The 27,746-nt window shown below is 43.2% G+C and overlaps 3 protein-coding genes and 1 long non-coding RNA gene across 14 annotated transcripts in view; 1 reads left to right on the top strand and 3 right to left on the bottom strand.

The window, feature by feature from the left end:
* Window positions 1-685: 685 nt before the first annotated feature.
* On the bottom strand, window positions 686-14,783 carry NFS1 (NFS1 cysteine desulfurase). Its single transcript, XM_069808799.1, has 13 exons — window positions 14,654-14,783; window positions 14,404-14,471; window positions 13,417-13,533; window positions 12,736-12,819; window positions 11,914-12,066; window positions 10,857-10,950; window positions 8,719-8,853; window positions 7,216-7,373; window positions 5,664-5,769; window positions 5,403-5,484; window positions 3,316-3,399; window positions 3,100-3,189; window positions 686-2,461 (listed from the first exon to the last, which is right to left on the bottom strand). Exons 1-13 carry the CDS (start codon window positions 14,736-14,738, stop codon window positions 2,398-2,400), a joined length of 1,320 nt encoding a protein of 439 aa, XP_069664900.1. The 5' UTR covers window positions 14,739-14,783; the 3' UTR covers window positions 686-2,397.
* Window positions 14,752-17,658, top strand: ROMO1 (reactive oxygen species modulator 1). The gene is made up of 3 exons (XM_069808804.1): window positions 14,752-14,861; window positions 15,478-15,608; window positions 17,303-17,658. Exons 2-3 carry the CDS (start codon window positions 15,478-15,480, stop codon window positions 17,409-17,411), a joined length of 240 nt encoding a protein of 79 aa, XP_069664905.1. The 5' UTR covers window positions 14,752-14,861; the 3' UTR covers window positions 17,412-17,658.
* Window positions 17,659-19,669: 2,011 nt separating this feature from the next.
* The window catches only part of RBM39 (RNA binding motif protein 39), a 33,985-nt gene continuing 25,908 nt past the window's right edge, over window positions 19,670-27,746 (bottom strand). For 10 of the 11 annotated variants that reach the window (XM_069808736.1, XM_069808710.1, XM_069808718.1 and 7 more), the window contains 5 exons: window positions 25,603-25,635; window positions 23,828-23,903; window positions 23,557-23,662; window positions 20,760-20,838; window positions 19,670-20,671 (listed from right to left, as the gene is read on the bottom strand). In XM_069808736.1, coding sequence (XP_069664837.1) covers window positions 20,571-20,671; window positions 20,760-20,838; window positions 23,557-23,662; window positions 23,828-23,903; window positions 25,603-25,635 — 395 coding nt within the window. In that variant the 3' untranslated portion in view covers window positions 19,670-20,570. Of the gene's footprint in view, window positions 20,672-20,759; window positions 20,839-23,555; window positions 23,663-23,827; window positions 23,904-25,602; window positions 25,636-27,746 lie in introns of those variants that run through there. The other variant, XR_011329026.1, reaches the window with a different exon arrangement.
* LOC138690240 (uncharacterized) lies at window positions 26,573-27,689 on the bottom strand. Its single transcript, XR_011329051.1, has 2 exons — window positions 27,356-27,689; window positions 26,573-27,316 (listed from the first exon to the last, which is right to left on the bottom strand). It is a non-coding gene; the product is annotated as an uncharacterized lncRNA (long non-coding RNA).

Below are 27,746 nucleotides of genomic sequence, written 5' to 3'. Positions count from 1 at the left end.
AACAGCAAGCCAATCAAAGATAAGAGACGGTATTTTGTTGGGAGCAATAGCACTTTATGTTAATTTATCATTTCAAAAAGTCCCCAGTAAGTTTATGGCTGGCTGTATAACACTGTCAACAAATCTGTTAACTAACCTTCTTCCTCTCTGTCTCCTCAAGTCCAGAACAGGAAACTGTCTAATTCTGTATTATCCTTCCCAAAGAAATATTCAATATTTTTTATAGTTAGGTGATATGCTCTATCAGCATTTAGAAACACTAAAATCCATCAAGTAGAATTTTTTTCTCCCCTTGTGTATTACCTAACTATCTTGCACTACTGGAAGTTTATTTTATTCCTATTTGTCACACTGGTTCAATTTTTATGACACTTGCAAAATGGTGGCACTAAATCCTCACCTTGTATTATTAAATTAATGCCCTCCAGATGGCTCCAATTAATCAAAAAAAAAGGCCCACAAAACCCCACAGCTCCCTTGCTTCTGAGTTACAGTTACAGTTCCATCTGTAAATATTCTCCTCCCAAAGTTTACTTCCCCATACAAAACATTTTACTCTAACAGTGTTCACAGAAAACACAGTTTATCTCTGTTCTCTAATGAAAGGCTGCAATTTAGCAACTTATTGGTAGTGCTGCATAGTTCAGCCATAATGGTGGATCTGAAAAGACTGTAAGTAGCCAAGTTTAAGTCTCATCTATAATTTTTTATCATCTGTGAAACACAAAGAACAATTTCATAAACATATAGTTCTAAAACATGCTGGGAAAGTGTTATCTCATGCTTAATCCAGAAAGCATATATGGCCCAAGGATAAAACATAGTACATACAACACCTCTAAAACCTATTTATGCATATGGTAGTTTTAAAAATGTTGTGATGACATATAAGGTGCCAGCCCCACAATATTAAAACTGCTAAAGCTAGTAATTTCAAATAGAACAACTGAGGATTAGCTTTGCATTACAACCAACCAAATCTGACCTTGGTAACAAAAAAAGCACAAGCTTCTGTAATGCAATCCACCTTGTGAGACTTAGCCTCAGCTTTTACTTTACATGGTTCATCCTTGAGGTAGATACCATCCAGAACTGAAGACATACTGTCTACTTGGTATATTAAATTCAGCAGCTAATACAACATCCATCAGTCAACAAAACTAACTTGAGAGCTGTCTGCTTACGCAACTGAAACAAAGGCACTTTGCAATACAGGGTTACATTTCCTACTGGAAAGATCAACAAAGGTAAGAAAGGAGAAACACTGATATGAATTAGTCTCATCAAACTCTTTCTAACACACACTTCTCACCAGCATTTGCAGGGAATGAATTCCCATGTAAGTCTCTAGTCAGACAGAAGTACCGTCCATCACTCAGAGAAAACTCCAGAGCTGCATGTTCTTATCTCCAGACAAAACATCCAGGCTCAGCTGGGCAAGACTCCCTGAAGTGACAGAAGCCAATGGCCCATACGCAAACTCTGAGTAACAGCAAAGGACCCATCACAAGGGAAGAAAAAAGCCCATAACAAAAAAACCTCAGACTCCATTAAGACATTGCACTTTTTCTGCTCTCCCCACCACCTCCACCGCTCATGTTCCAACTAAACTGGTACTGCAACTGAAGCTGACATATTTTCCCTATCCTCCTCCCCCAGTCACTCAAGTTTTCTTTCCTTACTTAGAAAACATTGCATGGAAAAAACACAATGGAGGGGACAGCAAAGTGGATCATCATTGTATTAAACTCTGTAATGCAGAAGGATGTTTTGGATTAATGCACACCAGTTTGGACAGGCATCACCCAAAAAAAGATAAGACCAAGGAAAAAGAGCCAAAAATACTCAGTTTCAGAAAAATTGTTCTTAACTGCAAGTACAACTTAATTGTGAAGGCACATAGCCACACTGAGGCATCCTTTTCCTCTAGAAATGCCAAGCTTCTTCCTATCTAAGAACTTCTCACAGTACAACGCATTTGAGTGGCACAAAAACAGCTGCTGTTGCAGGATGCCTGCCTCAAAGAAGAAAGAACAGAAGGCCTGGCAACAGGCCTGTGCTGCAAACAGAACAGCTACACGGGATGTTTTACATTGAGAAGCAACAACATCTTGCCAGGATTTCACTGGCCCAGGAGTAACACACTGATTTAATTTTCTTATTCGAAAATAAATTTCCAAATAAATTATGTTTTAGCATAAATTTCTGTGTGTCAGTATAAATGCAATGGGTGTTACATCATCCTGCCTTTCTCCAGGACAAAGACAAGTTTCATTTCTGGCTTCTTGGACTTTGTGATGAGAAAGAGTCAAAAACCAGAAGTGCTGCATAATTTGTTCAGGAATGTACAGGAAATGCATTTTAATCCACATCTAGTCCATGGATAGTGATATTTTCTCAGTGCTGAGTCCATTTAATACTTTTGAGGTCAATTCCATCCTGCACCATTTCCCAGAGGGGGCTGTAAAGAAAGGAGAAAAATGAGGGCTATCTAAAATGCACAGGACAACATCAACAACAATAACCAAACAGACAACCTCATCAACTACACAAGAAATTAGGAGATACCTATCTGCCTATCTTCCCCTTCTGGAGGTCAGTGAGCTTCAGACAATTAGTCCTCAACTCTGTCCTCAGCCCAAAATAGAATAGGTGAGAGGGCAGATGCTCCACCTGATTTCCTGCTCCCACTTTGGGCATGAAGTACTCGTGTCTCCTGGAGACTAAGCCCTCACATTTGACACTGTCCAGATGAGTCAGGAGTCTTTCAGTTTCACCAAAATAAAACAATTTACTGATACGTGAATTCAGTAATACTATCTCTGGCTTAGAAACTTCCAGGTATTGCCCTACATTGCTTGCCCTACTTGTATTGTTTCCCTGACACAGGCAGGATCTGGGAGAAGGTTTGTTTCCTTAAAAATTTGTCACTGCTGTTAAGACCAGGCCCAGGCCCACTACCCACTCTGGCAACACTGCTTGCTTACATACAAAGACACCATAGATTTTTGAAGCAAACAATTACTTTCAACTAAATCCAACTCTTCAAATGATTATCATACCTAAGAAGTCTTTACGTTCAATAAGAAGATGGCTCACCTCATTTCCCTCAGCCTCTTAACATGCTGCACGCACTTCTGCACTGTATAATCTACTTCTTCTTCTGTAGTGAAACGACCAATGCCAAATCTAAACCAAAAGAAAACCATTAAGGACTAGAATAATGTGCATATGGAGGGGTGGAACAAATCCACTACCTGCTTTCAGCAGAAAAGTAAAATATTTGGAAGCATTAGGGAAGACCACTCCACACACCTTATAGATGAGTGGGCCAAGTCTTCATCTGTTCCAATTGCCCGCAAAACATAGGAAGGCTCCAGAGAAGCTGACGTACAAGCACTGGGGAAAGGGAAGGCAGGCAAATTTCAAACTTTTGTTCATGTGCAGATGCTACACTGAAGTAAAACTTCACTAATCTCCTCCAACAAAGAGTCACTTACAGACATTTAATATTACTATGACTCTGTACAACAACCTATACAGCTTCCCCAACCTCTTAGACACCACCAGTGAATACCAATCTTCTTGCTTGTCTGCTGCTGAAAACAAAGAATGGAAGGGGCAGGCATTAGAGGGGAATGAGGGTAATAAATTAGGAGCATGAGCACCATGGTTTAACCCCAGCTGGCAACGAAGCCCCACACAGCCGCTCACTCACTCCTTCCCAGCGGGAGGGGGGACAGAATCAGAAGGGTAAAAGTAAGAAAACTCGTAGGTTGAGATAAAGATGGTTTAATAGGTAAAGCAAAAGCCGCACACACAAGCAAAGCAAAACAAGGAATTCATTTGCCACCTTCCACCAGCAGGCAGGTGTTCAGCCATCTCCAGGAAAGCGGGACTCCATCACACATAACGGTGACTTGGGAAAACAAACGCCATCACCCCAAACATCCCCCACCCTTCCTTCTTCCCCCAGCTTTATATGCTGAGCATGACATCATATGGTCTGGAATACACCTTGGGTCAGCTGGGGTCAGCTGTATGGGCTCTGTCCCCTCCCAACTTCTTGTGCACGCCCAGCCTCCTCGCTGGTGGGGAGTGGGGTGAGAGGCAGAAAAGGCCTTAACTCTGTGTAAGCACTGCTCAGCAATAACGAAAACATCCCTGTATTATCAACACTGTTTTCAGTACAAATCCAAAACACAGCCTCATGCTACCTTCTATGAAGAAAATTAACTCAATCCCAGCCCAAACCGGCACAAAGAGGTAAGAAGAGGGAACACAGATAATGCAGTAAGAATAAACACAATGCCAAAGAGAAGCAGCAGGAACGCAGACTAAGAGGTAGCTGAAGTGAAGGCCATGAAAAAAGCACAAAGGAGCCAAGACAGAACTAGCCACAGAAGGTAACATACCAACAGGAACATTAAAAAAAGAAAAAAAAAGAAAAAAAAAGACTTCACAACCTGCTGTTTGGCAGTAGAACAAATAAATGAAAAACAGCGCACAGAGGAATCCAGAGCAAGATGATGTAGTTACAGTCATCAGTAGAGAGAACTTCCATCTTGAAGCAGTAGGCAAAACTGGTTACGTGTTGTTACTCAATTTTACAGGTAGCAACATGCAGCACAAACCGGAGAGCTGTTTACAGCTCTCTGGTGCACAAGGCAGAGCCTCAGAAGAGATCTTCAGTGGCTTCAGAGACAGTCACGTGGAGACTTATTCCTCCTGTTCATAGTGCCAACATATTTCGAATTAAGATATGCTGACCACTTTGTTCTCAAAGGTTAGGAATGGAGGACAACTTTACACTCCGTTAACATCATCATAAGCATCAAGTTTGTCTCCGTAACAGAAATGTTACTCGTCACTCTCATAGAGTCGACAGAGCTCCGTTAAAGTGTATTCAATTTTCTTTCTGCTTTTGCATTAAACACAGGCACTATGATCTGATTTAATTCAGATATTTGTCCAGCCTCCCTAGATTCTATTTATGATCTGCTGCTTCTGTGAAATCCTGCTGAAGGACAGAAGCTGCTCAAATGCTGATAGCCTTTAGAATGAAAGCATCACTGCCAGTTACAAGTCAAGGCTACTCAGATAGCAGGTAACCAGTCTACGAGGCTGGCAGGTAGGAATTTCTAGGTTGGATTTTCTGGTTTTGTTTGGGATTTTAGGTTGGTTTTTTTTTTTTGCTTTCAGGATGAGTAAATTTGACCTGCATTTGAAATGTGCCACTTCAGAGAACCAAAATCTTAGAATGCAATCAGTGCCAGGCTGACTCATTAACAGAATATGCAAATACAGGGCACAGAGGAGACCCCTCTTCAGTTGTACCTCCATTAGCAGATATTATTTTCTCTCCAAAATATACTGCTAGCCTTCCCACACGTTCCACCTACCTTCCTGAAGACAGAGCCACGTCTTTCAGAGCCATCAGAAGACTCTCCCCTTCCACATATGCAAAAGATAAATTGATGCATCCTATGTAGAAATAAATGAAATAGGAAAAAAAAAAACTTCCATCAACTGAAATCTAGGGCAAATCCTACCCCACATGGCAGTACTTGCACTATGTGTAGCTAAAGTGCATTATTCAGTCATGGCCACTAACATCAAGGAGCTAGACAGTTCTAATGGGCTCAGGATTTTGCTAATGTTACCTGGATAGCGATGCTCTCTATCTCCATTCATAACCACATCAGGAACTTCACTCATTATTTTTGTAACCAGTCGTTCTGCCAGTTGTGAGATTCGCTTATGGTCATACTAGCAAAGAAACCAGAACAGAGGTCAAAATAATAAACAGTGTACAGTTTGACCTCACTCAAACTGCTTTGTGTCACCAGACCTGAGCAGACTTAAGTAGCTGGGTTTACTAGGGAAAGAACTCATCAGAAACTGTCAAACTTTGCCTACTCCAGAGACTGTTTTAAAAGAGAATTACCAATTTGGTCCTAGCTAGCTCACCCTTCAAAAAATATTCCAAACCATACAGAAGTATCTATATATACAATCAGCCAAATTGGCTTTCATAAAAGCACAGAGTTCTTTGTGTTTAAAGACAAGTTAGGCAATGCATAGGATGATGCATTTTGCAACACAAGAAAGGGCACCCATTATGGTAAGTGTCCCTTATTTCCCTAGGAGCTCTCAAACTGTACTACATAAAGACATAGACTCACAAATTACTGTGAACTCAGCTTTTACAACATGTAACCCATGCAATGAGAACTGCCTACACACTGTGTCTCGTTCTAGACTAAAAAATGAGGTCACTTACACTAAAAAAGCAGCAAGGTATGGTATCAGCTCTGGTGCACAGAAACAGCCAGACGCACACATGCAATTCATGCTTGTTTACATGCTTGGAAAAGCTTTACAAGAAAACAAGGCTGTCTCAAATATTACTTAGTTTAGAAACACGAAAACTCTGCCAGGCAAGGAAGAGAATCCAGATCTGAGGCTTGTGCAGAATTCTGGCTCTGCAGGCTCTCCAGCCTCTAACAAGGCTTCCATAACCACCCAGCTCAGATGGCAGATCTCTGCCTCTCTCTGAGGAAGAAGCTTGATCCTATGTGTACAGGTATCTGGCTTATGCATCCCACTGGCACTATATTAAAGGATTTTTACATTCCAGCTCTAAGGAATGCATTGGTGCCCACAAACAGATATAGCAGCACACAGAGGCTTAGACACCAGACCTAAGCAAATAAACCTCTACTGTCCAAGCTAGGAAAAAAAAAAATTCTTAGTTGCAAAGCTGCAGTAAACTTGAACTTATATGCATTTAATAAGTATGATAATGGACTAGAAAGTCTTATTTTTTTCAATATACATTACATAAACATGATTTATTCCATTTCAGAGATGCTGCTAATACGTGGGCAGAATGGAGAGAGGAGTACAAGCACTTAAAGCCGTATTTCACTAAAACTGTCAAATGTAAACGTGTTGTAGAAAGCCAATATTCAAACCACTTCAAGAGAAAAAAAAAAAAAAACCAAACCAAAACCCATAACTTAAAGCTGAAAACCAACTTCCAATTACCCGAAAATGTCCTTGAAGATCTCAAAACATTTACTTAATGTTACAACGTGAGAACCAAATTTAATTCAGGCACATGGACACAAAAAGACCCAATGAATCTAAGACCTAACTGACCCTGTTATATTATTTTTCTGGAATCCAGGACAAGTATCTTCTCCCACATACCTCCATCTCTTGCTGTGCCACTTCACACGCTGCACCCAGGCCCACTGCTAAAGGAGTGGGCACAGTCCCAGACCGCAGTCCTCGCTCCTGGCCTCCCCCACTTTGCAGGGGTTCTAGCCTGACGCGTGGTCGTCGGCGAACATAGACAGCACCAACCCCTTGAAAACAAGGAAAGCTGTTTAAGTATACACCCACAGTTCTGGAATTACGAAAAGGGACTCCAAGCTTTGGAAACGCTCCTTATTTCCACAGCAAACACATATTTGGACACCTCACTGTAGAAAAATGTAGTGAACACATGCAGAAGCACAATATTTTCTAGGAAATGGTGTTTGTTCCCACCGTTCATGTTCCTCTTCATTCAGGCTCCCACAGCTTCAGCCATGGGAGAAGCTGAGTTTCTCCCAGTGTGCTTCAGCCACCCAAGGACTCAGTACTTCCCTTACTTCTCACAATTCCTGTGCACAGCTGAAGTTCACCCCTTTGCACTGAAGTTTTTATGTGCAGATATTTCATTCATTGATGTTCCCTTACTGACCTCCAACAGAAGGCTCTGAAAGAACTCCTTTCCCTGGATTACCAGGCCAGCACCAGTCCCAGGAGACCTCTCCCTTTCTTCTCATTAGGGAGACTCATCAGTGGCACCAATTTCCAATGGGCAGATTAGATGAGCCAGTTTTGACAGCCAGCCGATTTCACGCTCTAGTCTCCTCACCTAGAAACCTGATTTCCATGTCTTCGTGTGCCTTGGCATACCCAATGAGTGACTGTCACCACAGGAAGAATGGTTGCAACTTCTGGTCATATTAAGTTGTGAAAATTTATGTCTGCCACCTGCCCAAAGTTATTGGTTAAAACCTTAGTCCTCGTCCAGAGATATGTCTACAGCTCTCAGGAGAGCTTGTACAGAAAAAGAAGACATACTGAAAAAATAATAATTTTGCCTTTTGTTTCTGAATAGCACACAGAATACAGCAAACGTGATTTCTGTCTTTCTACATGCAGTGTTACAAACTAAATGGACTGTGACAGTGATAATAGCTGAACTTTTACTGTTTGGGTGTCAACCAGAAAATCCATAGCCAGATTTTAAAGACCATTCTGCAAAAATGCACAAATGGGGTTGGAGGGAAGAAGCCATTGGAAGTAGAAGACAACCAAAATCACTAAGAATTTAAACTTTCCAGTTACCTTTTGGTCTCCTCATTGCAAGTTACACTTGGGTCTAAACTTTGCCCTATAATGCAGTGATTTTATTTCAACCATTTCAGCATGAGTGCTGCTTCACACCAAGCAGAGCACTGAAGATCCACTTATGGCAGCTCTAGGTCTGGTAGCAGTGCCTGAACTACTCCAAAGTCAGTCCAATACCAGTCTTAGAATAGTTTTCTACAGTTTAAATAACAGTCACTATGACAGACAGGTTTCACTTCATAGCTCATGTAGTTACCTTAAGGTAGGCATGGAAACAACAATTCTCTAGAAAAGCACTTCAGTACATACCTTTGGGCCCATAAATTTTATGCCCACTGATGCTCATTATATCAATTTTCATGTCGTTGACATCCATAGGAATTTTACCAATTGCTTGTGCAGCATCTGTGTGGAAGAAAACCTTATGCTCACGGCAGATCTCACCTGTAATAAAAACACAAAAGCAAAAAAAACTCGCATTATCTCATCTAATCGTTACAATTCCAGTGATGCCAACAATGAATCTAAAGCAACAGTTTATAGCAAGGACCAGCTCTGAGGCGACAAAGGAAGAAATGGGTGCAGTCATGTTTCTTTTACAGTAAAGCTGTGTAGGAGCTATTCTAGCTGATGCCTAGCTGGGCACAGGTTTAGGCAGGTCAGCAGGTAAGACTATGGTGAATTTCTCCAGTTGAGAAGTTGAAAAGTCTTCTGCTGTTAAGAAGTTAGATTGTTTCCAAACCAACACCTACCAAGTTTAAGTACAAATGGCTGCATGGGACATCCAAGTTTCCCTACAGGGACAACTCCACAGCTGGACAAAATTAAAGTTTTTTTTCTTGATTCTTTTTCTTCTCAACACCAGTCCAGTACGAGCCAGCTTTACTTTCAAGTTTATACTTGCCAAGTATTTTAATGCCATTTCCTCTCTTTTCCAAGTATTACAAAACTCAGCTTCAAAGACGTTCTCAGAATTGCCACTAGTCCTCACACATGCTGATTACTCCCACCTAAAGTCACTCAAGCCTGTAATCAATGTTTCTGCATCCAGAGTTAAAATATACTACAGAACAAAATAATGTAATACTCATGGGCAGCAAACTTAAAATATTTTTTATTCTTGTCATCAAAAAAACTCAACTCATCTTCCACAGAATCCATACCTAGCGTGGTTGCAACCCAGACCTCTCCTCTGCACAAAAAGTTCAGTGTTATCTTTCACAGGAAAGGCTGTCCTCCTGTGGTCCAGCAAGAACAGCATTGCTACTGCTAATATCAGGCCATACGCCTCACGCTAACGGGGCCTTAGGTTAACTCTGCAAGGCCCCAGTCCTGGCCTATTAGACCGGTTTTCACAGTGTTATAAGAAATTGCTGTTGGAACCAGAGCTTGGTACCAGCTATCTCTGGCATTTAAGCGTCGGAAGACAGTAATGGCCTTGACAATACAAGCACAGGAGGAAAATACGAGTCCTCGGGCCTATAAGCAACTCACTGATGGTCAATTACTTGTCAATGAAGAAATATAACCTTGAAGAGCCTTGGGGAAAATGCTGCTTTGAGCATAATAAAGAAAAAAAAAACGCAGCAGCTAAGCAAGAGGAAAATCAGCTGCACAAAAGGGTAAGAAGCCACAGTGCAGGAAGAAAATACCCTCCAGAATCATGCAGTATAAGCTCCAGGACAGAAGCCAAAGCCTAAAAACTGTGTAAAAACTCAAACATCTTATGGAAGGACATCTTGAATATGAAGGGGGTGGGGTGTTTTGTCATTGTCATGGGAAACATTATCAAGGAATCACTGTGGGATCCAAGGAGCTGCATGTGGGCCACGTGCTCACCCTGCCTGCTCCAACGACCCTGGTTCACCAGCTCTCCCTTTACCTGCTTTGCCAGAATGCTTTGAGGTCCCAGTCTCTCCATCTGCCTGCTCAGAGCCTGGCTCACCATCTCCCTGACTCCTATTCCAGAAACCTGGCTCTTCAGCAGTCTTTTGACCTCCAAACAATTGTTCATGACTGTATATGGCCATATTGGGGGGGGGATGTCTAAGTGTGGTGCTCACCATCCCCTGCCCCCCCAATTTCTGTACATTTCTCCTCTTAAACACTACAAGCGCTCAATAAGCCATTATAGTATGTAAACAAAATTTGGCCAGTTATTCTGTGCAATTTTTTCATCCATCATACAATTCAGCATGAAACTAGAAACACTGTAGCTGATCTGTACTACAAGGCTATAATTGCTGCAATATTTACTGTAAAAGTACTGAATTTCATCCTCATTTCCCTTTTAAGGTGAGCTTTTATTTGGGACAGCATTACTATTTATTCCTTAACTACTATACTACACCTAATCTTTTGCATCAGTAGCACTTGGCTATGAAAGTATTAAGTAAGATGAAGCAGGAGCGACATCAGCTGGCCTCTGGAAGCCATGGTGTACTTACCAATGTCACGAATTGGCTGCTTTACTCCTATTTCATTATTCACAGTCATCACAGAAACCAAACTTGTATCTGGCTGGAACGCAGACTCCAACTCCTGGTGAAATATTAAAACAGACAGACGTTGTGACTAACAGCAGAAGCAAGATTCCTGTGCACACCTTCAATTTGCTAGCAAATCTTAACCACCAGCCCCCTAACGAGCGCATTGCCAACAACCCCTTGGGTTCTGACAAACAGTCCGGGTGAGAGCACTAATCCATGTGAACACTAAACTTGATTAGATCAAGTCAGAACAGGCTTTTGCTACGCCTCATACATTCCTCTGAACTATTTTCTTTAATGAATTAACCACCCCCAAAACAGCTTAAGCCACATCTAGACAAAGTAAGGTTAGCTATAAAGGAACTGCACTATATACAAGAAAGCATCACACAAAGAAGGAGTCTGCCAGCAAAGTTCTCGGAGAACATGACTAATGCTTCTGCACCTGCAGGCCTGATCCTTCTACCCCACCACATAGACACAACACCTCTCCAAGCCAGATGATGGGGCTAGAAATAAAACTGTTGCTGTCCTGTATTACAGGAGACAAATGATGAAATAAGCATCTACAACTTCTAAATCCCAGGACTGTGGCCAGTACACCCAGAAGGGTCAGTTCATGGACAGCAATTGGAAGGGAGGATTGCAATTGCTGTGTCTAATGGCTTGAGTAGCTCAGGTCATGAAATTTCACCACTAACTCCTATACGAAAGCCAGCTCCATCCTAGTCACACACTGAGCTCCCTGTAATGATGCAACAGCTCCACCTGCATGGATATGAATGACAGCAGGTGAATGGCGGGATAAGAGATGGATGTTTTGGTTGAGAAAAGGTCTAGAGCACCAGACAGAACAGAAAATCATTCTCCAACTGTGATGGAGATTTGACTGTGACTCTCATTCTACCTTGTAATATCTATCATCACTTCCTCTTTATCATCAAGAGGACACAAGGTCAATTTGAAGCAAAAACCCCTTCTATTTTCACTTTCTTTCTGTCAGTAAACAACCTACCTTCAAATCTATGAGCCCATTTTTTTTAACAGGTAGATACGTGACCCGAAAACCTTCTGTCTCCAAGGAACGGCAAGAATCCAACACGCACTTGTGCTCTGTTTGCGTAGTAATGATATGCTTTTTTCTGGATTTATAGAACCTTGCAACACCCTGTCAGGCACAATCCATGAACAAGAAATTTGCCATTAGAACACTGAAGAAAGCAAGCTTTACACGAAACGCTTAAAAACAGGAAATAACTATTTAAATACAATTCATTTGGATCTTCCCTGTTTGCCCCAAAGTCATGGATCTAAAAGGTACTGACATGTAAGTCACACTACGTATTTCGATCAGCACTCATTTTTCAAAGCATCTCACTTTTCAAAAAGCCTGTGAAACTGTTAACTAAGTCCTAGACACTATTAACAGAAACACTTCTTTAAAAACACTTGCAATGGAGTCATATACAATGAGAAGTCTGAACAACCACATACTAAAGGTTAAAACACTACCTAGCCAGTCAGAAAAAAGTTTGTAATCAGCGTCTCCACTACATTTCATGATAAAGGCTTTAATTATGTAAGCAGAAGGATTGTATTTGGGGCATGCAAGATAAACATTGAGTATTATACTCTGTCCTCAAAACCACATCCTGGGCACCAAAATATCAACATATTTTCTCTACGTATGTAGCAGAATACCACATGGAGTAAATCCAGGAATGTATATATTTGCTAACTAGGCCAACATATTAACATTTAAACTGTTGAAAGCTGCATACAGCTCTTAAGAGCATAATTTTAACATAATAAATAACTATCAGTATAAACCTTTTACCTTAATTGCCATATTATTTGATTCTGTTGCACCACTGGTAAATATAATTTCCCTTGAATCAGCTCCTATTAAATCTGCAACTTGCTGTTTAAAGAGAAATACAAATTTGATTTGTTACAATAAAATACAGTGAATTGACCATAGCAAAACACATGCAAAATGTTTTCAAGAATACCCCCTTGAGCCTAGTATCTAACAAAGTTATGCTACAGGTACAATAGTCTAAATATCTGCATTAATACAAAATACTTTAGGAATTCATACTCATTAGCAGTAACGGTATTAAGCATTAGCCTGTCATAAAAAAAACCATAAAAGTTAAGTAGACAAAAACCCAGTAGATATTACTTCCAAAAAAAATGATGAAGACCCATAGCTAAGATTAGGAGAAAGATAAAACATGAAGTTAGCCCAATTACTGCAGCAGCATGCTTGTGACCTCAGGAAACCAAAAATCCTGAGGCACTTTTGCCTAAAGTATTGGCTTCTGCCATTTCAATTGCTCTAATCTATTTTTTCTTGCAATAAATCTGCTAAAGTGTAGCTAAGCAAAGAGGAAGCTGCTAAATCCAGCCCACAGAACGCTAACTACAACAGTTTTATCATTGCTTTTGATTTTCTTTTGACACTGAACTTCCTCACCAACAGGAAAAACACAACTGCAGAGCGCTGAAGACTCACCCGCCTCGCCTTCTCCACGGCAGCCTCGCTCTCCCAGCCATAGGCATGGGTCCTGGAGTGGGGGTTGCCATAGTAGGCCGTCAGGTACGGGAGCATGCTGTCCAGGACTCTGGGATCCTGTGGGACACAAACCACCCAGCCTTAGAAACAGAGAAGGAAAAGCATCTCTGTCCCCTCTACACCCCCTCCTTCTGTCCCAGGATTAGCAGCACTTCTACTGCAGTGGCTAGGTTTAGCTCAGGCCAGATCTCAAAAACTTGAGGTTATTGCACGTTATATACAACACAGCCTCTGGCAAATACGAGTATCCAGCAGTTAAGTTCCATGCCCTCACACGTAATCTTAACCTGCGTCAAGATGATCACAGAAGAATGGGATTTTCAGAGCATACAGAATCACAGAACAGTTTGGATTGGACGGGACCTCAAAGATCATCTAGTTCCACGCCCCCACGTTGCTCAAAGCCCTGGCCAACATGGCCTTTCTTCTGAGCAGAAGCAACACAAGGTCTTAAAAACTCAGGAAAAATTACACAGTAAGTATTTCGGTTAAATGAATTTCTTGCTGGCCCTGATAGCGAGACCCATCCCTGCAGAGATCAGTGTAAGCGCTAACGCGGCGCTGCGGCTGCTCCCACCCGCAGATCGCGGACGAGGGCACCGAGCCTGGCAGGGCGCCGGGGGCGGCGGCAAGAGCGTGGCGGCCCGGCCATTCGGAGGGTGACCCGGCCGTGCCCAAGGCGTCTGTCGCTACAGCGAACCTTCAACGCCACCGCTTCATCCGCGGCCGTGCCCGGGCGAGCAGGGAGAGCCTTAACCTCGGGAAAGGGGGGGAGCGCTCCAGGCAACAGGAACACAGATCACTTCTCGCCTTCCCCCTGCACGTCCTGTTCCGGGCGGGGAGAAGCCGTGGGTTCGGGGGCGCGGGCAGCCAGGAGGCGCCGGGAAGGCGGGGACAGACCACAGCCCTACGAGGCCCAGCCCTTACCAGCGGGGTGGTAGCCTGGACGTCCATGTAGAGCGGCCGCAGGGCGCCGCCTCCATCGCCGCTTCGCCCTGAGGGAGGGAGAGGAGAAGGATGGAGGGAAGGAGAGGAGAGGACGAGCCGCCGTCAGGCGCCAGCGGGAGCGGCGAGACCGCGCTCCACCGGCCGGGCCCGCCCGCGCCTCGGGCTCGGGCTCCGCCGCCGCCCGCCGCCCCCCGCCCGGGCAGCGGCCCTGCCCCCACCACGGCCCTACCCGGTCCCTCTCCCGGTGCCAGTGCCGAGAGCCGCCGAGGGGCGGGGAGCACCCGCAGGGCGGCCAGACGCCGCCACACCAGCATGGCCGCGGTGCAGGGCTGGGCGGCTGCCCCTCCCTTCCGGCAACGTCATGGCGCGCGCCGGAAGCGGAGACCGGAGCGGGCAGCGGCGGAGGGCGCGGAGTGGCGCGGCCCTGGGGGAGCGAGGTACGGGCGGGGCGCCGGCCCTGCTCCCCCCACATCCCCCCCGAGTGGGCCCGGGGCTCTGCGGCAGAGGGCCGAGCCTGCCGGGGGAGGGGTGGGTCGCGGCCGGAGCACCCGTGAGGTGGAGCGGGCGCTGAGGGCTCTGGTACGCCGGGTGCGAGGCCTCGCGCCGGGCGGGAGGCGGAGGCCGCCCCTACGCGGTGAGCCGCTAGGGCGGTCTGCGGCGTGAGCCCCCGCCTTGGCCTTGGGCTCCTAAAGGGCAGATCTGCTGTCCCGCTCCCCTGCCTCCGAGGCCGGCAGCAGCTCGGGAGGATGGGCCCGGCAGCGGAGTCTTTGCCAGGCGACGCCGTGCGCTGCTCACTGGGAGCTGAAGAGCACAGAGTGAGGTCCTGAAACAGCTCTCGGAAACTTAGCGGCGCTCACAGGGGCTTGCTGAGGGCGAAACAGGGCCGTCCTACTTGACAGGCGAGGAAACAAGCCTGAAAGCCTGCAAAGCCTCCAACACTACACTTAGGAGAGGCTCTGAAACACGTGGGCCTGCTCTCCAGCCTAGTTTGGTTATAGAAGCGTGATAGACAAAGCAGTAAATCTGTGTGGGGTTTTGTGCTTTCTTTTCTAGATGCCTGTGACCGTGGGCCCATATGGGCAATCGCAGCCCAGCTGCTTTGACAGAGTAAAGATGGGTTTCATGATGGGCTTTGCAGTCGGCATGGCAGCAGGAGCGCTGTTCGGCACGTTTTCCTGCCTCAGGTATGCCCAGGAAATGGCTTCCGTGGACAGGTTGTGATAGAGCGATAGCCAGAGACGAATGCCCCTGCTCTGGGATTGGGAAGGGAGGTGTGGGTCTGGTCCTGTGTAGGTGAAACTTTGCCAGTGGCTCCAAATTAGCCATGGTTCGAGAGCCTGCTGTCAGCACTGGCCTCAGATGGGAAAGTTTGGTGATGGCAGGGTATCGCCTCTGGGTCAGCTGCGTACGAGGAGGTACTTTTCGCAGACCTTTTCCTGCTGCTCCTAAGGGAGGTTGTGTTGGGAAGCTGAGGCTGTGGAAGATAAGCTCCAGGGGCAGCAGTCTAGGCAGATACACGTGCAGCCCTCTCCTTGCTCTAAAGCTTTCTGAGGTACTCTGCAAGCCCTCAGCTATCTGCATCATGGTTGCTTTGGGTGTCCCATCCCCCTGCACGGAGGCAATTACCATACTGACCCCGAGTCTTAATTGCAAGTGTGTAGGCAGAGCTGTGGCTGGCACTGGCACCATCCCGTTGTGAATTGGAGAGGGACAATATTCCACCTTCCCCCAGCATGCCAGCATGGAAACAAACAGTGCTCTAAGTTAGCTCTTGTGCTGCTCACTGACTGGTTTTGCTGCACATCATCCATGAAAAGGAATTACTGAAATAAGCTCTTTCATATTTTGTGGAACTCTTTCTGCTTGAGGTTTTTTTAATCTACGATTAAACATGGACGATGATTTGGTAGCGAGCTGAAAAGGAAGAAAAGGCACAAAGTCTAACCTGATAGAGTTAAAAAGCTTTCTGATCTCTCTCAGATCCTGGAGGGTAAGTGGTACAATGCTAGCAGAAAATACAGATTTAGGGTATTTACAAGGAGCAGTGACAGTGGTTCTGTCATACTTGAATGACACAACTATGTTACTTCTGCTGAACCATTTTTGAGGGAAAATCTCCATGTTTTAGAAGTCAAGTGCATGAAATTCCTTAGACCCTACAGTCACTGCAGTGCTTAAAAGCCAAATATTACAAGAGCTTCCTGAGAAGGAACAATTCTTTTTATTCTGGTCTGACCTCAGGTGAATGGGAACTGGAGAACAGAAATGCCTCTGGACACTTCTAGGCCTTTCAAGTGGTAGTGTCAGTGATAAATGAAGTCAGACATTTACCACTGACACTAGACAGAGCACCGTGGTGTCAGTGGTAAATAGGAAGTCAGTTTACAACAAGGTTTTAAGTTGGTGGTATTAAAAATACTGCCACTGCAGCCAGATGGGATGGTAACAGAACAGCTCAGACCCTTCTTATTCTCTGGTAAGGCAAATACTTGGACAGCACATTTCCCCCCCCCCAAATTAAGGGTATTTGGGGCATTAGCAGGTGAAGCTGGTTTTGCTAGTGGCATGGCAGGACAGTACAGTGTCAGCTGGTACCACTGCAGGAAAAAATACACATGGGCCATTACTGAGGGTTACTCAAATGCCCCAAAGAGAACAGTTACTTTTTTTTTTCTTTGCAGTAGCTCAGGCATGGAGCACTGCAGCCAGTCTCCTTGCAGAGGCAGGAGGCATCATTTTAAATTTATACTGAAGAGGAGGTATTTGATTTGGGTGCTCAGGCAACCACTAGCTGGCTGTATCGGATATTTTCTGCTACATGTCTGTTATCTGTCAGGCTTCAGCTTTTACATAATTCCTGTGTTGTTCTTTATCTCAGGATTGGCATGAGAGGACGAGAGCTGATGGGTGGAGTTGGCAAAACGATGATGCAAAGTGGTGGGACGTTTGGGACATTCATGGCTATTGGTATGGGAATCCGCTGCTAACCTGGAGCTTGGGTTTTATCCCGGAGTGCCCCTGTCCAGCCATTCCTCCTCTGTACCATAATAAAATCTTTATAGATACCTGGAAGTGAGAGCTCTTCATGAAACAGTGAAGCACCATCCTCCTTGCTCTGCTGGGTGTCAACATGCTTTTTACCAAATTTCTACTCTCCTCCCAATTTTTACTCCCATGACAACAAGAATTAATAATCGTTTGTACTACATTAAAGTTCCTATTTCACAGGCACAAGTACAGTGCACACATTTCTCACTTTGGTATTTGGGCAGCGCACATGCCTGATGTGTTGCTGTGGAGCCGCTCCACTGCATTCATGCATTCCTGAGCCTAGGAGAGTTACTCTGTGCCTAATTCAGATCAACTATCAAATTTCTTTCCTCTTGCCAAAACAGGTGGATTGAAGCTGGCCACATTTCTGAGTTCCATGTAATAGGGGGAAATGCCCTCACACAGAGCAAGGGACCCTGGAAGGACTCAGGCAAGTCCTTCTGCAAATTGAGGGCAAACTACAGCAGCTCAGGCACCTTCTTCCAGCTGGCCTGGCAGCATGGGGGTATGGGAAGCTGGCAGGGAACAGCACAGTTACAGGTACAGCTATGCTGCTAGAGCCAGAAATCATTAAAATTGCTGGAAAATGGAAAACTACTCCTGCCACATGACAGCTAGAGGTATTTTGTGATCAGTCACAAGGATGACTTCAACACCAGATGTTGAACCTCCATGTCAGGCCTCTAGCAATGCCTTTCCTAAAGCTCTCCCCTCAGGACTAGCTGTGCTGCAAGTTAGTGCATGACCAGCACAGAACAGCACAGCTTGCCTATACTGCCTCTTTCACAGCGTGGAAGGGTGCAGCCTTACACCCTTGCTGAGGTGAGGGGTACTCTGCTGTACAGCCCCTCAGAGAAGGGAAGGACAGAGCCCTGGCTGCAGCTGCCTCCAGCAACAGGAAGTTGAAGTGGCTTTTTTCATTCCCTTAGCAAGGGAAGGGGGCTTCACTTGTAGGAACTATACTACCAGAAACAGGGTCTTTTCCTGCAGTCTGCCTTTATGGGTCTACAAGGTGCTCAACACTTCCCAGGGAGGACCAGGGATTACTCCTGCCCTTCACCAGGCTCTGTGGCACTGCCAGCAGCTAACTATGATAAGTTTAGTTTAGCATTGCGATCTCCTGTTACTTGTCTTTTGAAACAAGGCTTATCTTTTATCCTTAAACAGAAGTAGAGGAACATAGTGGCAGCAAAACCTGAACCAGCACCTACACAACCTTTACCTAGTACAAGTCCCATTTCCCCCACTTTGAGGGAGAAACACAAATCTGTTACTAAAAGCCTGCTCTCTGCTGTCATGCAGCTCATTAACCCCTGAAACGGCACCAACAGCCAAGTTGAGCAATACAGCTGCTCTGGAACAGCTCAAGTTTTACTCCAGCTGGCACTGGCAGATTAATACCAGCAACTAAAAAAATCAAGTCAGGCAAAATTAGAGAGCAGCTTTGCTTGGCTTTCTTCAGCTGTGTCACATAGTCCTAAGACATCCTGCTGCAGTATATTCCCAGCTCCTCCCTGCATCTGCCTTTTTACTGCCTCCACTTGCCCAGTCCCATTTTTCCTCCTGTGGCTCCCTCCTGAATTGCCAACAACAGTCTCCTGCCACCCTGCAGCTCAGCCACAGCTGCACGCACCCTGAATGGCAGCACTTGAGAGGCTGGAGACCAGGTTACCACCACATTCTGTCTCAGAGCACTAGCAGCATCCCCAGCCAGCCCGTGTTCACCCACCAGGCTGGAACATACTCTCCACACCTTTGTTACACACTGGTTTTATTAGCCAGTGGTGACAAATGACAGGGAGGTGCGAAAGGGGTACCAAGAGGGCAATCCACTTGGGCAGGCTTCCCTACAGAAACCAGCATCAATTACTCCTACATCCCCATAATTCACAACCATCTGTGAAAGGTGGAGGTGGGCAGGGGGAAGTTCTCTCTGGAATGAATCTGCCACAGGCCTAAGAAAGAGCCAAGAGCCCTCCACTGCCCAGGGAGCAAGAAAACCCACAGGCCCTTAACCACAGCTGCAGTACACAGAGGGTTCAAAACAGCAGGAACCAGCCCCTGCATTTTCTCCTGGAGGAATGGTATTACAAACATCTACCACTTCAAAGCATCTCTTACACACCTCTAGTCTTCAGCACACACTGCTTAAGTCACATTAGGAGAGCACACAGAGAAATAAAGCTTCATGAAGGCCTTTTTAAGAGAATTTTATTTGAGTGGTTCTTACAAAGATTGTTGCAATATGAAAGTCTTTGTTTGATAGAAATATCAAGCTGTCTTGTCAAACACACTGAAGTAACCCAAAAATATATTTCAGAGCTCACAGAGCTTAAAAAGAGCAAAGATTATATGCAACCAGAACAAAACACGTTTCTGTATTTCCTACCAATTTTCAGACTCGGCTGAAATCTTTCAACTGTGCCACACTGCATACATAGAAACTTATCTGGAAATGCAGAGATCGTTTTGTTTGGAAACTTAGACACACCTCACACAGTATTTACAAAGAAACTTTTACAGATACATTAATCAAAAGTTACCATCAAGAAATAAAACCCTTCAATCCTCCTATTCTTACCAATTATTCAGCACAAAGCAAGCTGAGTGGCTGTCTAGAGTCAGCTTTCAGTAGCCTTTTGAATTTTCCATTTATACAAAACACTAAATATGTCCCTTCATAAAGTCTATCTCTGATATTAACCTTTAGCAGATCACCTACATTTAGTGAAATGTAAAATGTAATTGCTGCATTAAAAGAAAGGCTTGTGAAACATTAAAAATGTCATTATGTCCCATCTGCCTTTTACAGAGAATTTGTTTTCTATGAGCTACTTCTCAGTTCCTACAGATCACCTTAGTAAATGTACAAGAATTACAAGGCAGAACAAGAAGTCAACAGCTTTGTATACAGTGGAAATGCTAGTTAGGGAGAATGAACACACTGCATTTCTGCTTACTTCATTTTATTTTTAAAGGTAGCAGGAAGTGTACACAAAATGACATTAAATCCTTTCCTTTAGTTTTATCTAAATAAAAGATAACTCAATCTTCCTCCAAAAAATAACTATGTACAAAACTGACTACATCCATCTTCATCGTCGAACAGGAACCAGTAGTTGGGTTGCAGTCATAGAATCTGGGAAAAGGCTATGGTACGTTGGAAGAGGTACATACGCTGCTGTAATCATTTTACCTAATGAGAAGATTAAAAAAAAATATCAGTATTTGGTCATTTCTGCAATCAATGACCAAATGTAGGTCACTACATGAAATCCACTCACCTGCAAACCACCTCCCATGCAATGCATTTACAGCTGCAATGGCAGCAGCAATTGAAGGACATTTGACATACACATTGCCCTGTAATACAGAAGTGTTACAGTCCATTAGAAGCTTGAGAAACATCCCCCATTGCCTATTCACGAGAAACTGCCTTGGCATGGCTGTGAGGGAGGCAAACCTGCCTTGCTACCTTCCTCCTAGTATCAACCAATAATACAGAATCAGCATGAGAAAACAGAGCAGTGGCCAGTTTTTTACTGACATGCATTACCATACTGTTAACAGTTATCTTAGCATGAAACTTTTCAAAAGAGGATTTTACAAAACAGACCAAATGTTTCTGAAATAGTAAGTAGTGGACTGCTGACTTGCTCATGATAACCCTTCAAAGAGAGCATCTAATGGCTCCCAATTACAAATCTCTTGCAAAACAGAAAAGCACAAGGAGTTTGGCTACCTCTACTGCAGGCTAGCCATAAAGTTCTGTCATCACCAACTCTAATCACAAATGCTTAACTAGATACGCAAGTTCACAGCCTGGTTTTCAAAGGGATTAAGCACTCCCCATTCCTGAGGGCAGGAATGTTGTCCAGCACTTTAAGACAGACTGGTACCATAAAAATTCTCCTACATAAACTTCAGCATCTGTCTGTCTTTACCTGATCAAGGACTGGGACAAAGGGAAAAAACCTGTCACAGCAGGGCAAGAAGAGCCTAAGATGATATCTAACATGAATGACAGACTGATCTTTTACCTTTGCCAGACACCTGAAGCGTTCTATCTGCAAATTAAGCACTACACCAGCCTAATCCAGAGTACTGCAATATTCACATTCAACAACTTCAAGACATACAGATGTCTACAGTAATGCATAAGCATTTTTCTGGCTGCCTGCTTAAAAATAGAATACTACCAGTAATTCTTGAACCAGATCAGATTCTAGCTGAAACAGATTTTACAGGAAAAGAATATATTAAGGAACAGAATCCAGCCTTCCCTTTAGTACAGGCTGGCAAAGGCTGCTAACTCTTCCCACTGTGATCTCACTCATTCCTCCTCAGGGGGGAAACTTGAGATCAGGATCTGGTTAAGGCACTAAGCAATTAACACACAGAGTTCTGTTCTCAGCCTCCACCTGCACAGGCATCCAAGCTGCTTAAACCTTGAAATGACATACAGCAACATAAAGGTTTAGTATTTCTTAACACACCACAGCGTAGACTGGCACGGTACATGAAACCACGTGTTCAGCAGGGACTGCAATCTTTTCACCCACATCAAATCACATCTCCATGGCTGATTACTGACAGCCCTTAGCCTGGGAAGTCTGGCTGGCTGGGAAAAAGCCCTAAGAAGATGGGAGATGAAAACACTGAGAAAATAATGCGACCAGAATCTAAGCCTGTATTTTTAAATATCAGTGTGTATTTTATATCTGGGTCATCACTGTGCTACTGTGACAAAATGGATTTCACGTAGCAAACAGCTAACTCGTTATATAGTAGCTGTAGTTTTTTCTTTTAAATCCACTTGCTAATGTGAACCATATTTTCAGCTCTATGTGCTCAGAACCTACGTGAGTTATGTTGAGGGCTGTTGGATTTGGGGGGTTTGGGGGTTGTGTTTGGGTTTTTTTCTCTATCTGTTGAAGGATTTGTTTTCTCTAAGATAGTAATAAACTAATATACTGTGGGAAAGCTTTCTACCTCCCATCAGACCAGTAGTCCAACATAGCAGTCATCTTGAAGATTAGAAAATGCTAGGAAAGACTGTATGTTGGTTTATGTACTAGACTGCAGCTCATCTCTAATGTAACATCTACGTAATCCCTGTGAAAGTGTTTCAGGTGACAAGAGTCTTGTATAGAAGCAGCACAATGATAACAAAGGTTTGTGAGTGCCAAGTGCATAACCAGGGCAGAACAATCCCATCTTAGCAATACTGACAGGGACAGTAGTGTAGATTTCGGCCTCACACAATGGAATGGAACACAACAGGACACTTCCAGGGTTCTGATTGTTAGAAATTCATCTGACTATGACACCATTTAAAAACTGTACTTCAGTTTGGGCTATAAAAGGGGTTCAAGAAGGCCAAATCTCTAAAGGCCTTCCACAGTTTACATTCTAAGAGCTGAAATACAGGGGAAGAGATGAGCAGACTGGGAATTGTGTAAACAAAGTGAACACAGAAGAAAAACATATTAGCCTCTTTAAGATGCAGGCTGAGTCCCTCAAATAGGCATTAACCTGTAATTACATCTGCATCAGTAGCTCTTTTTCTTCTCCCTGTTACAGCTCTAGGCACTCCTGCTGCCCACTGCAAGACTTTAACATTACTAGTGAACACAACTGTTTCCAAGCATGGGATCAGGCACACATTTAACTGCACATCTCAAGTCTGCTGGAGCAGGTTTTCCTTTGTGCCAAAGCCTGTATTCTCTCAAAACAAAGGAAACTGAAGTCCCTGGCTTTTGGCAAATGCACAGCTAAAAGGAAAAGCCAAATGCCAGAATTAAAGAGGTCACTACTCTCCAGCCTGTATTTCCACAGTAACTTCAGCTATGTAAATCTGTAGGAGCACCACAAAACTGCTCTCACACCTGCATTCAAGTTACACCCAATGACTCAAAACAGGAAGGAACCACCTACATTCTGCAAAAACTGCAAAGTAACTTCAAGAAATTTAGATTCAGTTTAGGAAAAAGAAAATAGTATTTGTAATACTCCCTCTATACAATACAAAGCAACAAAACTCCTAAAACCTGCTCAGTGTCTCCTTGGAACCAGGCATACCTGAGCTGAGTTTTTGTCTACATAGATGTGGATAACTCCTCCATGTTTGTTACATTCCTCAATCACATCATCTTTAATTTCTGTATCCCAGCCAGCTTCTTCTTCACTGTAGGGGGTGGAAGAACAACAGGACAGATGGAATTGTTATCACTTGGACAAAATCCACCCCAACACCCATCAAAAAAACCCTCTGCAGCATTCTGTTTCCTTTCTCAGATGTTAAAGTCATCAACAAATGCCAAACAGAAACAGACAACGATAAATCACTTACGTTTGAGGATTAAACATGTTGGAAAGCTGGAAACACTGTGTTGCAAGTGGTTGTACAGAAGCAGCTGCAGCCAGAACTGTTGTAATGGAACAAAACAGTAACAAATCTAAGAACCCACTGTGTATGGCTCCAATTTAAATTCTATCTATTCATTAAAATCCCAACATTCAGCAATAATACCAACAGTTCTAACTAAACAGAAAAATTGAAGGCAGGAAAGCAAAACTCATAACTAGACACTATCTATGATAGAGAAATTTTAAATTGATCGATACAGAAAATAGCACAGATGAACTACAGCTGAAGCTGAAAAGTGAAAAGATAACCCTGCACATGGATTTTGGCAGATTTTCAATTTAAATATTTAAATGCGGATACATGCATCTTCACATGCATCAAAAATTCTGCCCAAGTTGTATGCCAGCAGCACCTTTTAATTTTTTTCTCCTTATAGAAGCCAAGCAGCAGCTCAGGATGGAGTGGCACCACCTCATCTGCCTTCAGAGGAAGTGACAGACATCTTTGAGATTTCTCAAAATGTATTTTAAGCACATTGAATTATCCTTCAAAGAAGTATATCGGTACTTTTGTCCCTTGGAAATGCATAACGTAGGAAATATTTGACAATTAAAATTAAAAACATTTTAACCGTAGAAAACATCTATACTCTTTCTCAGTAACTATGAAATTATTACTTGTCATTTGTTGCGCCCATCATCACAGTACATCTTATTAAAGATAAGCACTGTCCTATAGCCTGCCCTTTCCATAGGCTGCAAGCTTCTGTTAATTTATCCGAAATAACAGCCACCTTCTCTCTACATATGCAGACATTAAGAGCTGCATAGTCGGAGTGTCCTGGTTTCAGCTGGGATAGAGTTAATTGTCTTCCTAGTAGCTGGTACAGTGCTATGTTTTGAGTTCAGTATGAGAAGAATGTTGATAACACTGATGTTTTCAGTTGTTGCTCAGTGGTGTTTAGACTATAGTCAAGGATTTTTCAGCTTCTCATGCCCAGCCAGGGCACCTGACCCAAACTGGCCAACAGTGTATTCCATACCATGTGACGTCCCATCTAGTTTAGGAACTGGGAGGTGGGGGCAGGGATTCACCGCTCGGGGACTGGCTGGGTGTCAGTCAGCGGGTGGTGAGCAATTGCCCTGCGCATCATTTGTACGTTTCAATCCTTTTATTACTACTGTTGTCATTTTATTAGTGTTATCATTATCATTATTAGTTTCTTCTTTTCTGTTCTATTAAACCATTCTTATCTCAACTCGGGAGTTTTACTTCTTTTCCTGATTTTCTCCCCCATCCCACTGGATGGGGGGGAGTGAGTGAGCGGCTGCGTGGTGCTTAGTTGCTGGCTGGGATTAAACCACGACACGGAGGAAGATGACAAGTGATCTAAGGACAATAACCCCAAACTCCTGATTCTCATATGACCCCTCTAGTCCCTACCTGTAAGGCAGGAAAAAAGCCCACGCCCAACCACACCTAAACCCACAAACAAAGACAGAAACCCACACATTTTCTAGGACTAACATATGGCTGGGGGAATGTTACCAACACTGAGGAAATGCTACAAAGAAAAGATGAAGTGTTCAACCTATGTTCTGTTATTTTCAGTCAATAATCAATACATAGTATGATTCCTACAGACACTAATACAATACACTTTCTCAGGCTGTTGGCAAACTCGACACCAGAAGCATTTCATTTAGACATCTGCAACAAAACCTACTGGTGACAAGTTATATCAAATGCTAGTTTACCTTCATTCTGCTGAGATAGTCTTGTTTGCAAATCTAAAGAAAAATACACAGAAGTTAATTAGTAGGCTTGCTAGCATTATTGTATCCTTACTTGCCAGCCAGGCTGTTTAACTTGCATTTCTGTGGTTAAGAGCTTGTTCAAGTACTTTAACCCACTCTCTAGTTGTGAGTAATTTCACTAATTTCAGCTTCTCAGCTAGAATATTCTGTACTTGATAGAGATTCCATGACCACAAAGGTAAACATATTTCAAAGAGAAACAATACCTTAAAAGGAAAGACATAACCATGTCTTTAATTCAATGCATTGTTTCCACCTTGCCTTTGCTGTGCTTGAACCCTTTGTTCCATGAGAACATTTTATTTATTTATTCCATGAGAAAATAATTATAGCAATTCTTACAGGCATTAGAAGTTTGACATCTTTACTAACAGAAAGCATTTAAGCACACAGTTATCCAAATATGACATTCTGAAAGCAGTTATCAAATTTAATTTCAAGTAGAATAAGGTGATGTTTCACCTGTTATCTTTTCATATAAATGTCATAATGACACAGATTACTTCAGTGTTTTTCAAATTCAAAACATTTTCAAGTGTTCAGAACATTTAATGTGCCAAGAAAACACTAATTACTTGTTTAATAGCATATAGCTGTCCCAGTTTGAAGTAATGGGATCAGACAAATACAGACTTTCTAACCATTTCCAAGTATATGACTCCAATACTCGACATCTTTAAACCAACAGAAAACTTAAGAATGCAAGAAATGAAAGCATAAGCCTCTTATATTCCAATTTAATTCACACAAATACAAGGAGTTAGAAGACTAAAGCTAACCATCATCACCTTAATTCACTTGTTTAGAAAGCAGTGAAGAGATGGACTCCAAGTAAGCTTCCACACTTACTTGGAAATACCTGAAAATATGAGGTTATCAACATACATCTTCCCTTTCTAAGAAACCCTCCTCCACAACACCAGGGGACCAACAGGAGTAATTTTTTTTTTTTTTTTGCTCTAAGTATTAGGCAGTGAGAGCCCCAAAAGACAAGTCTTCCTCAAGTGCCTTCCCAAGTGACTTCCATGGAACACCACAGACTGGGAACCATATTGAAAACTAAGAGATGAAAAGAGCAACGTGTGAAGGGTAAGCTATAACAAGAATTGGCTATTTTTAGCATGTGTTCCACCTGGATCTGAACACAAAGAAATCCTCACCTCCATAGACTGAGAAATACCATAATGGGGAAGACTGTCTTTAGCCTGTATTCTCTGCAGAAACTGCATGGATTTGGCCAAGTCTGTAACTAATTACCTAGTTAATTACTACCCAAACCTTTTTGTAAACAAATGTGTTTTGGAAAAAAAAAAAAATAAACCCCTAAATCTCCTAAATTACTCTATTTCAGTGAGGACAGAGACTTCTCCCTCTGCAATTCTGACACAATTGCACATATACATCATGTGCAGCTGAACTCGCCAAATGTCAGTCAGCCTGGGGCTCTACAAACCAAATGCTCCAGGCCACCTGCACCAAATGTGGCAAACCTATACAGATCACCAGTTCAAATTCTGTCTAGGGCCAAGAGTCAAATCTGTTCTAAACACAGGAAGATGAGCTAACACTATCTTGTGGCAACAGGTTTCATAGGTTATCTACCACCTCTGAAACATAACCTCCTGTCCACCAAATCTTTCATCAACTGAATTTTCTTGTTGCTCGTGATTGAAGAATGGTTCTCTCCTCTCACTTCTAAATTCACTCAGAATTTAAGAAATACATTGTCACTCTTCACTGTCAACTCTTACTCTTCCCTACATGCAGTTTTAAATAGTATGTGGAAACTAAAATTAATACATCTGTCAAGTTTCACTATGTTCTGCATATATAATGCGTAAGAGTAGCGAGTTTAGCATGACTAAGAAGTACACACTTAGTACACAGAAAGCAGAAATACAGAAATATCTACCAAAGCATTTTGTGTCTTAAAACAAAATGAAGTTGCATATTTATTCTGAAACATAGCTAGCTTTAAATAAACAAAAGCCTGCCAAGTATTCCCCAGTTTTCTGTGTAATTACTTACAACAGTTTTCTGTTGTACTTACTTACAACAGAAAAGCAGATCAAATAGAGGTCCTG

Source organism: Haliaeetus albicilla, chromosome 2, assembly GCF_947461875.1.
Source record: "Haliaeetus albicilla chromosome 2, bHalAlb1.1, whole genome shotgun sequence".
Lineage (NCBI taxonomy): Eukaryota > Metazoa > Chordata > Aves > Accipitriformes > Accipitridae > Haliaeetus > Haliaeetus albicilla.
The sequence above is the reverse complement of the archived record's forward strand: the minus strand, read 5'-3'. Positions and strand labels throughout refer to the sequence as shown.

Coding starts and splice junctions, on each gene's coding strand:
- ROMO1 (XM_069808804.1), top strand. CDS start 15,478: ATGCCTGTGACCGTGGGCCCATATGGGCAATCGCAGCCCAGCTGCTTT. Junction 15,609..17,302: donor GGCACGTTTTCCTGCCTCAG/GTATGCCCAGGA, acceptor TCTTTATCTCAG/GATTGGCATGAGAGGACGAG.
- NFS1 (XM_069808799.1), bottom strand. CDS start 14,738: ATGCTGGTGTGGCGGCGTCTGGCCGCCCTGCGGGTGCTCCCCGCCCCT. Junction 7,374..8,718: donor TAAAATTTATGGGCCCAAAG/GTATGTACTGAA, acceptor CTTGTTTTCAAG/GGGTTGGTGCTGTCTATGTT. Junction 2,462..3,099: donor AAGAGGCTGAGGGAAATGAG/GTGAGCCATCTT, acceptor CTTTCTTTACAG/CCCCCTCTGGGAAATGGTGC.